An 11,326-nucleotide genomic window follows, 5' to 3' on the forward strand; every position below is an offset into this window, starting at 1 on the left:
TAGTATAAATATGTCCCAAATATTTCACAAATGCCAAATATTGCATAGAGCATACCTATACTAAAAAGTTACTCATTGTTTATCTGAAATTCAAATTTAACTAGGCATCCTACATTTTTATTTGTCAAATCTGGCAACTCTAATAAAAGCTGTTTATTTCCCTGATATATATGGCTGAGCCCGCCCACAAGCATTTCAAAATCTTAGTTATGCTGATTTATCCATGAAAAAGATGTCTATCGTCCTTCTTAGTTTTAAACCATAGAGAAAATAAGCTTTCATACTTTAGCTGAATCGTCATCCCACTGGTCTCACTTCTTTTCATTCTGAATCTCTCATTCTTCTTCTTCATTATAACACATTTGAAGGATTGCGTTTTTATTTGTGATAAAACCCATAGATAGAATATACATACAGGTCACACCAAAATACATGAGGATGATAATTAAACCTAATATACAGTGATGGATAGGTAGTGTGATTAGAGAACTACACATTTATCGTATACAGTGTTACTGATGTCAATGAATCTCTTCTAAGAAGCACCGCTCGAACAAAGGGTATGTTTTAGCCATGAGCGCAAACACGTTAAAAACGCTCTTTATAGAACTACAACCTCAAAACATTCAGTCACACACGATCTCACGCATTGGTTAGCCACTTTGGAACGGCAGCACCGTTCCACATTATAATATGCACATTTGTTACATTGCACCTTCCTGAGTTGAACTTTGAAAACGGTAACCACACAGAGTGCCGGAACGGATGAATTCATCCCAGTCTGGGCCTTCACTGGTGGTAGTAGTAATCTTGACCGTCATAGCCGTCGTAGCTCCGCCCTTTATAGTAGCCGTACTCATCCTCATAGGCTCGGTAATTGTCCCCACGAGGTTCTCCATTTTCATTTTCGTAGATTTCATACCCGTTGTCGTACTCATTGGTGCCTGTTTGTTCATACTCCCCCTCATGTCCAGGGGTGGTAGTTTCCCCAGATGGTGGCGGGGTAGTTCCGTAGATCTCCTGGGGTGGAGCTGTAGGTTCAAATCCACCATTCGGAGAGGTAGTTGCCTTAGAGCCACCATTGTCCTGGCCTCCAGCCACTGTGGTTCCTTCTGCATTGGCTTCGGTGACACCTTCTTCGCCTTCTTCCTCTCCATTGTCCCCACCACTGCTGCCGTGGCCATTGTCTATCTCTGTGCTGTTGGCGCTAGTGCCATTTACGCCCTCCTCATTATCATCCACTTCTGCTTCATCTTCATTTTCTTCCCCTCCTTCTTCATCACTTTCCTCCTCTTTTGTAGCCTTCTTTCCTATATCCCCAGCCTATAAGGGAAAGTTTGAAGGAATCCAAATTTAGGTGTGAAAAACATAAAACTTAAGGCCATTATTTCATCCAACATAGGCTGTACTGACAGCCTTGTCCTACATGTAATTCTTAATTGAAGCCAATTTAAGTTACCAAAGAATTGGTGGGTTTTTAAAAATTCAGAATTAGTACCTTTGTCATTGGGTTTTGAGGGAGAAAAAAGGTACCTGATAAAATAAGTCTCTGTGGGAGATGCTTTCTATAGCTTTGCTACTCACTTTCTCTGTCTTGGAATCCTCTTCCCAGAAATGCTATGGCATCTCTCAGGACCTTTTATCCATTGCTAAGATGCTTCTCCTTAGTCTTCTGTGATAATATTGAAAGTCAGTATAAGAACATGGAAAGAGAACTTCCATGGGAAAAACCTTTCCTTATTTGTAAACTGGGACATTGTACCTGCTCTTACTTTTTCATTGAGTTAATGAAGATAATATAAAATACTGTGTGTAGAGTGTCAGGATAACCTCAGACTTCAGTAAAGCAATGAGAGCAGATTGAACATCTTGGAGGAATTGTTACCTGCGTGGGAAGCTGGATGGCAGCTAGACCTATATACCCTGTTCCAGGTGCGGTCTCCTCTCCATAACCAAGTGTGGTAATGGAAAGGGTGGTGTTCTCAGCCTCTGACTCTTCGTCTTCATTTCCATCAGAATCTTCATTCTCTTCATTGTTTTCTTCTTCATTTGAAGTCTCCTGGGGTAAGTGTCCAGAGCAAGAAAATTTATTTAAGCTAGAAGATAACTCAAGATTTGTTGTAGTCGTGAACCATTATTGGAAAGAACGTCCTCCATATCCCTCAGCCAGCTTGTCACCCAGTGTTGACAATTCTGCTTCCTCTTATGCCATTTGCACCTCTCACTTCTCAGAACTCAATTCAAAGTTTTCTCATACTATTTACCTCACTATAGTGTGTTTTAGATATTTATGTATTCCGTTTAATCAATTCAAAAATATTTGTGTAATAATTTCAGCATATCTGACTATATGGTATCATACAATACATAGCTTAGGCTCTGAAAGTCTTGTTAATAGCTGCTACGACATGACAGTTCATTAATTATTGTATTTGCTGACAAATAAGCTGAGAACTTTATACCTATTTTTAAATTCCTTAGAGCAGTCTTTTAAGGTAGGGTTGTAACTCACGCCCCTTAGAAAAGGAAAGTGAGCTCAGAAAAGTTAAATAACGTGTTTAAAGTCTCATAGTAAGTGATGAAACTGTATCCTTCTAATTAAAAAAAAAAAAAACAAACCTGGGCCCTTTCTGTGCACCATGACGTTTTTGATGACAAGGAGGATTTATGTGAATTGTCCACACTATACCTAGGATATTTTTTCAGAAAAGAATTCCTTATAGAAGCCCCTCTCTTCAAACAAGTTGATTGCATGTCATATTTACTATCAAAAAGAAGTGAATGTATTTCATTTACTTTCAGGAGTATTTAAAGAAAAAGAGACATATTCAATTCAAAATCCATCTGCCAGTATATAAGCCAGTTTTGAGATGTGTGCAGTATTCAAAAGATGTCAGGCATTTGACACACAATTTTTCTGGGCAAAGAAGAAACCAAACACTCCAAGAAATCCTTAGCGATACATTATGTTATTGCAGGAGATGTTTTTTAAAAATTACTACTCCTCGATGAATGTTATTATCATCTTTAACATTTTACTATTTTGCCTTTTCTCCATGTTGTTAGGCAATTGTTTGTTGATTAAGGTAACCTCTCAAAGTAATTCACAGCTAATACCGAAAGTCAGGAATTCATACACAGAATTTATTTACTTTAAATGAGTACTGGAAAACGGAATTCATTTCAATGTGTTTTTCAAGAGATTGTGGAGGTCACATGCAAAAGAATTTACGCTGCATGATTCCATACATGTATGTGTGTGTGTGTGTGTGTGTGTGTGTGTGTGTGTGTGTGTGTGTATATATATATATGGAACACAAAAAGAGCCAGAAGCAACCTATCTGTTAGGAGTCAACATAGCAGTTGCCTTTGGTGGTGGTTGATTAACAGATGGAATGGAGCACAAAACATGTGCTGCTTTTTTCTATGGGTGCTGGTTACCCTTAAGTGCTCAATTTCTGAAATTTCAGTCATCTATAAACTTAGGATCATTGTGTTATGTACATTATATTTCAATAAAAGTTTTAGAAATGTGAGACTGAATAATTTAGGAGAGGGGAAAAACATGTACGATCACCAAATAGAAGATATGCCTTAGCACCTTCTCATGGGAATACATTCCTGGAGACTCTGTATTTAATCTGAATTGCCAGTGAAATTCTCAGGAAGAGATGGGGACAAAAGAGGTTCTAAAGTCTCTTCAGGATGGAAGACTCCCAGGTTTCTTCATCACTTTGAATGAATGGTCTTTGGAGCATTTATTCCTCTGAAGTTTCAAAACCAAACCACCAAATATTGACTGGGCACTATATATGTATAAGAAACTGGGCTGGGCGGTGTGAAGAGATGCAAAAGAGGGTACAGCACTGTTGACCCTCAAAGCGAGGATTGTTACCTATGGCCTCTAGTCTCCCGGGTCATGGGGAGTTTGCAGATAAGTTCTGGGAGGACCAGAAATGTTCAGAGATTGTTGGTAAAATATCGAGTACGTGAAATTTCATCAGAATTCTAAAGGAACCTTAATGTTTCTCCATCCCAACCACCATCGCAACAAATGAAGAACCACTGTCAAAAGATATGCAGTCTAACTGGGAAATCTAGCTGGTAAGGCAATTTTACAGTCTCTGTACAGCAAGCAGCTGTGGTTAAATGGATTACCCTAGCTTAGTTCTTGTGTAAGATTGCTATGTGGAACTCCAGGCAAAATTTTGTGGGATTTAGTAGGTGGCATTTTTCCTGGTACTGGCTTGACATTCTTGTAAGGTACCCCTTTAAAAGCTATTAGGATAAATTGTGGTACTAAAAAAGTTACTTTTATGGTTTAAAAAAAATCAGACTAATTATGCGTCACTTTTAAAGTTCCCACACCATTTTGTTTTCAAGAGAGCAGACGTTTATCCATTTTGAGCAGACATTTTGATCCATTTTAGACTGTCATTGTCCCTTCATAAATAGCATCTAAGAATACCTGAATTTAGAAGGTTCCCAAACCAGTGGATAGCTATAATTGACTACCCAGGAAAATGTACCTAATTACTATGTTTCTGTGGGCAAGAATGTCAGTTATAAACATGTTAGCACAATTTCCAAGTTATATAGATGAATTTTAGCCATGAGCTATACTAATTTGTAGTACTATATAGGAAGGTATTTATACATCTTGAGCATTTGCATTTCTGTGAAAACATGAATTTTATTAGTAGGCAAAAAGACATATAAAATTCCAATCAGAAAGAACAGCCCTGCTTTGTGAGTCAAGAAAGGCAGATAAATCACAATAACAGTGTAGAGGATATGAGATTAGCTTTCGTATACTACCCACTGATTAAACTGAATTTTTAAAGTTTAGTCATTAAAACAAGTATTGCACTAAGTTTAGGATTATTGTATATTTGTCTTTTACCATCGTGCTCTATCCACCTAAATGTAAACAATACTTTCTTTCCTCCTCTCCGAGTTTACATTTCTTCCACTTAAAATGGAGATACTTTTGTATTCATATACAACTTACACGTAACTTTATCCCCAAACTGTAATAGTGTTTTAAGCAGGTCATTTTATTTAATCCTCATTTAAATAATATTCTCCTTGTCCAAAATAGAAGGCTGTGGGCAGTTGGTAACCTGGCAATGTCTATTTGCTGAGTGTAGACTACAGGAGACTAGTTTCTATTTGTTTTTTGTGCTGCCTGGTTCGCTATGAAAAAACCTGCAGAGATTCCTTACCTTTTCTTCCTCCTCTTCTGAGCTCTCACCATTTCCATTTTCTTCAGATAAGTCACTACTGCTCTAAAAAAAAATGTATACATGAACTCATAGACATACGAATATATGTGTACATACATATTTATTTACTTAGAACAGTTCTCATGCTACTGTGAGAAAGATATGAGGAGATTGGACATCTGCAAAACAAGGTTAGAGAGAAAGGGGCATTTTACGGTGATCGAGATATGCATTGAAATATTCCATTTTTAACCTCGAAAGCATTGACAGTGTGTTGAAATATTTTGTACGTAAAAACGAGGGCAATGAATGGCAGAATGGCTTAGCTCTGAGAGAATGAGAATTATCTGGTCCAGTTTTTTTTATTTTACAAAGAAGGAATCTAAGCCCACACGGTTGTGAATTTTCCAACCAGTTCAAGGCAAGTCTTGAGCTAAAACATCGATCTCATTGTTTTATTTTCTTTATAAAATATGAATGAAATGATAACTAGGCTTTTTACAAAATATAAGTTGTTACTGGATGATTTTCATAAATAATGAGCTCTCTTGGTGAATTTAACTTAGAATTTGACTTGAAATTAAATTTGCATATAATTTTTAGTACCTTTTAATCTAATTAAAGCTAATGCCTAAAATGAAGTGTGTGTGTGTGTGTGTGTGTGTGTGTGTGTGTGTGTGTGTGTGTAAAGTTATATAAGAGAAAAATTCATTTACTCATTTAGGAAATTTATGAGTACCATTCCTCTAAAAAGCTCAATATTGAATGAGAATAAATTAAACCGAGGAGTCTGCATATAAAAATAAAATTATAAGTTAATGAGCTTTGCTACTTTTTAAAAGGAAAGGTATATCTAAACATCTGTTATCTGAGCCTTTAAGACAGCGGAGGAGATTTTTCCTCTTTCTCCCAATGTTAATCCAAATTGAACTTTCCTTCTTTCTTCTGCAACCACTCCTTAATGACACTAAGCATACGAGTAGATACCTAACTTAAGATTCTGTCATTTTCTGCTCTGCAAATTTATCTTTGATTCTGGTGACTCAGTTAAGTACCATCGGTCTTAGAAAACATAGCTGCAGAAGAACCTTAGGGATAGAGATCAACATGAGGGAATATTCATGTCCCAGCCCTGCTCAGGGCTCTCCCTGCTGGGCTCATTCTTCAGATGGCCAAGCCATCCACCCAAGGAAAGGAATGCTTGTCTCCTTGAGCCAAGAATAATCTTGGGTGGAAAAGAGAATAATTAGACCTGCTCTTCCACTGCTATGACCTTAATGGCTGTGCCTCCCCTAGCCCAGAGGTGAATAAAGCATTAGATTCTATTGGAACTATTTCTATTTGTTAGTTAAATTATATAGAGAGGACAGCATACTTTGTCTCAATGGGAATGTTTTAGTCATTTTACAAGCTTTCCTTACCTCTAGCTTTCATCTTACTCCAACCATTTCACTCTTCAATTAGTATCTGCAGTGAGGACAGTTTTAAAACTGCATGAAATGCCTTGAAGACTTAGCATTTCTTATTTTCCTTTCTTTCATTTACACCTTATTACCAACTTGTCAACAAGTCCTATTGATTCTTCTGGAAGTCTTTCATATACTCCTTCCAACTTCTATCCCTACTGCGTTTATTCCCTTCCAAAATATATATTCCAGGCATTGTACTGAGAATGAAGGTCGTACAAGAGAGGAAGTTGGAAGTATGGGCAGTTCCCCATGTCGAGTACTGTGATAACTGAGATGAGTCTGATAAAAGAAATTTAAGATAAAGTCCCTGCTGTCTAAGAGTTCACACACTAACCAAGTATCATTTTAATCATAAAAAAACAATTTCCGCAGTTAAAAATGCTTAGGGTGTTAAGCTTATTGATACTTACATTTCTGTAGCCAAGCAGGTAAGCTACAATGGACTGACAGCCTTGCAATCAACATAAGCTATTTCATGCAAGTTGGTATTTTAGAAAAGATTGTATATAAACACAGATCAGTTTGAATAAAACACGAACTTCAAAGCCAGTGCAGCTTAATGCATTTGGGGGTGATGGTCTGGGCGCTAAATACTTAACAGACTTAAGGAAATAAATAATAAGGAGCTATGGAAACATATAAGTAGACATGTAAGGAGAAAAATCTTGGAAATCAAACTTTGTAAAGTGGGATGATAGATCATCAATACTAGATCAGACTGTTGGATCAGGAGATATATTTTATTGGATTATATTTTGAAACAACTGTCTTATTTACAAATTCTACATTGGTTGAGATAAATCTATCTGCATATAATCTGTAGAAATTTTGTATATTAAAGATCTGCTTAAAAATCTATGAACTTTGGGTCTATCAGTAAGGAAAAATATTACCTCTCCTACTATCTTTTCACTACAGACATTTGAATTGGGCCACACGTAGATATCTATAAAAATTTTTAGGTGGGAATACCTCCAAGTATATGATATTTTAGAAAAGTTGAAGAGGTAGTCCGAAACGTAAATGTATTATCATTTCCATTTAAGTTTAAGAAAGACAACAAAGTTTCAAATGAGCAATGTTTATTTATGGGCAAACCAAAGAATGGAAGGCAATTCTGAAAACCCACAACTCTTGTATCATTGGTGCTCATATTTCAGTGGCCATACACATTCCCCATAATTATTATGGTGCTAGAAATACTTTAAGATGATCATTTCCTACCATTGTATGAGTTGGAAGTGGGTTAGTCCAACATATGGCAGGATACTATGCCAAGCCACTGCCCTAAGGCATCGTTTTCAGCGGCCTTACTGCTTTTAGTGTCTCAGAAGACGGGGGTCAGATGGTGCATAATTGGTGCCCTGAGCCCAGACTGTATAGTAATAAAAATAGCACAATTCTGGTTTGTTGTCTATTTAAAATCAGCACCACACCCTCTAGTTTTCAGAACCCTCTTCACAGGTAACTCAGTAAAAACAGAAACTCTTATTTTTAGTGTTCAGTTATTTTTTGTCTGTTTGTTTACAGATTTTAAGGATGTTTTGTTTTTCTCACGAGGTTTTTAGTTTGCCTCATGAATTTCTCTCTTTCCTCTGCATTCTTGAGCTACACTTTCCATTAGAGTTATGCTCCAATATGATGTATTGTTCTAGTGAACTACACAGGTCAAAGGTTCAGAAACTCTTCAGCAAACCAGTGGTTATCAGGAATTTTTTTAATGCTCTTCGTTGTTTATGAAGTCAATTTTTTCCCCTAAATTAAAAGCGTCTAAATTATTGGATATAAAACAGTTATATGACTGTATAATACGGCAGTTAGTGGCCTTATCACTGACTTAAATGTCAACAACAGATAAAATTGTCCACTTTCGTCAGTGAATTAGACAAAACACCTGAACTCAATGTTCTGCCGTGTGTGCTTTCATTGTGTCACTCTAGACTGGGCCCAAATGAGTTTACTCTCTCTGTGTGTGGCTCTGCTTTACAAGAAAACCTTAGGAATAAATTTTATTTTATTATGTTAAAAACAAACTGTTTGTAGTCAGTGGTCTTTCTGGCTGAATTTCAGGGAGAGTTGAATTTAGGTGTTTTACAGTTAAATTTCATTCCCTTTCAATTGTAATGGGTGAGAAGGAAAATTAAGTTGTACACTTACCTGAACTGGAAATCGTTTTAGAGGAGGATAAAAGTAGGCATGCTTGTAAAGGTAATATCGGGGCCTGTACTTATAGACCTGCATGAACACAATAAACGGTACATTCATGTTTCATGTGCAGTAAGTCTAGAGGGAGTGTAGTCAAGCCAAGGAAGTATGCTAAGGTGAATTACCCCATTTTCTTCAGAATCTTCTAATTTGCCTCTTCGATGCAAATTTTTCATCTGTTTAAAAGAGCATTTAATTGTTACATATTCTCTCAATACAAAAAGACAGAAATGGAAATAACTGTAGGTTCTGAATAAAGGACTTACTGAGAGAGCACAGGCCATTCCCAAAATGCTGAGCAGAATTAAAACCGTCTTCATTTTGCTTCTGGAATGAATGAAGTGGTAAAGTTAGTGAGTAAAACTAAGAATGTACCCTTTTTTGCTCATACTAGGCGACTTAATTGTTCTCATTTTTGTCCAATTAGAGTTTTGTCTAAGTAGGACCAAATTTCTGCTTTTGTTCTCAAATTGTTCCTTCTGTGTAAGTGGTAGAAGACTGACTTTATCCATCTATTTGAATAATCATGAGTTCCATATTTGGTTTTAACCTGTCTGCTCTGATTTGTCAGTGGAAGACCATTTCATCACTGCCACAGGCTTGCATGTTCAGTGTACTTCATGTTGGGGCGTGGAAGCCTCCTGATGCCCTTGACCTAGAAACATTAGCTAGTGCAGTTAGATGACCTGTTTGTTTTGTTTATAATTAAAAACTAAGCAAAAACTGAATACATTCAGATGGCTGCTTTTATGCCAATTATCCTACAGGCTGTTTCCAGCTTCTCTATAGCTTTTGAAGTAAAAGTTTGTTTGTGGGCTTCCCTGGTGGCGCAGTGGTTGAGAGTCCGCCTGCCGATGCAGGGGACACGGGTTCGTGCCCCGGTCCGGGAGGATCCCACATGCCGCAGAGCGGCTGGGCCCGTGAGCCATGGCCGTTGAGCCTGCACGTCCGGAGCCTGTGCTCCGCGGCGGGAGAGGCCACAACAGTGAGAGGCCCGCGTACCACACACACACACACACACACACACACACACACAAATAATAATAATAAAAAGTTTGTTTGTAAAATGTAGACTAGGAGGCATTTTCCCATGGATATCTTAGAATACTTGATATTTTTTATGTGTGTGAAAAGATCCATGACATGTGAAGTATTATTCTCATAACATGTAGCACCCAAATTCCATGTTTAAGGATGATTCTATGAGAAGAGTTATCAGAGTTCATCGTGGAATATCAGGGGGACATTTCCTCAAGTTACATTGTTCTCCAGCTCCATTTAAGCTTTCCATCACTGATGTGGGAGGTTGTCATGGAATGGATGTGGGGCTCTCCAAGGTCAGGGTGATAGTCGTGATGGAGACTTCAATTTTATGGAAGAATTGAAGATGTAATTGTCAGAATAGGAATACATTGTGAACAGTCCTGGGGTTTGCAGCCAGGCCAAGATCTCAGTTCCACATAGATTCCTCATAGGTAAAAGGAAAGCGATTGTGAAATCGAATCTTAATTTTATTCTATTTGATAAAATCCTATTTTAATAGAAGTTGAACAGACTTAGCTGAAAGCCACTAACACCCAGCACTGGCACTGACAAACACATTTAACTGAGAGTGCTCTCTCCTCCAGAGCGACAGTTTGGGCAACATTTTAGAAGCAATATGTAATGGGAATGGGAATTTTCCCATAAACACACTGGGAAAAGTAATATTTAAGATGTATGAAACGCATGTCATATACTATACTCTGAAGGTAGATTCTGCATTTTATCGTCACTAGCCACGATTTATTGCATCCTTATTGAATATCTGACACTAAAATAAACATTACACAGAGTAAGGCTAGAGTCCTGGAGAAGCTGTCTGGGGTCCTCTGTCACCTCTCTTTGTGGCAGAGTGGGTCTTTGATTTTGATGCCTGAAAACTGACTCACCATCCTGTCTACTTTAGCAAAAGTTCTTGATGGCCACGCGGGGATAAAGTGGTTTCCCCTAAAGGAGACCCATCTGTCTAAGAAGCTCTCATTGCTACTGAGGTGCTCTGAACAATACTTTGACCTTGGCCACCCATGATGGAGCCCATCAACAAACAGGAAGATTATTGCTCTGCAGCTTTATGAAAAGAGTTGGAGTAATTACAGTATCTTAAAGAACTAAAAACTAAAATATGTAGAACCGTAGAAAGAGTTCAGAGTATCTAATTTTCTCACTTGCAAACCATAAGAACAACTAGATGAAAACACAACAGGAATAATATAAAAGGAAACAAGTGATTCATGTAGGTAGCAACTCGCTGCCTACATAAGTCTCATTTTATTTACTTTGTGATTCATCAAGAGCAAAGACCTCTATAGTGCCCACTACTAACCCAGACAACAATTAAAAAAATTTTAAAGGATTGTTTTGAGAATCTAATTGCAGGTTTTTATT

The 11,326-nt window shown here is 37.4% G+C and overlaps 1 protein-coding gene across 1 annotated transcript; it reads right to left on the bottom strand.

Annotated features, from left to right (window-relative positions):
- Positions 1 to 789: 789 nt before the first annotated feature.
- On the bottom strand, positions 790 to 9,219 carry IBSP (integrin binding sialoprotein). Its single transcript, XM_032633334.1, has 6 exons — positions 9,166 to 9,219; positions 9,025 to 9,075; positions 8,852 to 8,929; positions 5,226 to 5,288; positions 1,886 to 2,059; positions 790 to 1,323 (listed from the first exon to the last, which is right to left on the bottom strand). Exons 1-6 carry the CDS (start codon positions 9,217 to 9,219, stop codon positions 790 to 792), a joined length of 954 nt encoding a protein of 317 aa, XP_032489225.1.
- Positions 9,220 to 11,326: the final 2,107 nt, after the last annotated feature.

Source organism: Phocoena sinus, chromosome 5 (assembly GCF_008692025.1).
Source record: "Phocoena sinus isolate mPhoSin1 chromosome 5, mPhoSin1.pri, whole genome shotgun sequence".
In the NCBI taxonomy this organism is placed as follows: Eukaryota; Metazoa; Chordata; class Mammalia; order Artiodactyla; family Phocoenidae; genus Phocoena; species Phocoena sinus.

Bases quoted from the DNA above. Each gene is read 5' to 3' on its own strand.
- IBSP (XM_032633334.1), bottom strand. From the start codon at position 9,219: ATGAAGACGGTTTTAATTCTGCTCAGCATTTTGGGAATGGCCTGTGCT. The intron at 8,930-9,024 runs GTAATTCACCTT...GTGTTCATGCAG, and splicing joins AAGATTCTGAAGAAAATGGG to GTCTATAAGTACAGGCCCCG. The intron at 2,060-5,225 runs GTAAGGAATCTC...CACTTACCCCAG, and splicing joins CAGAAGAGGAGGAAGAAAAG to GAGACTTCAAATGAAGAAGA.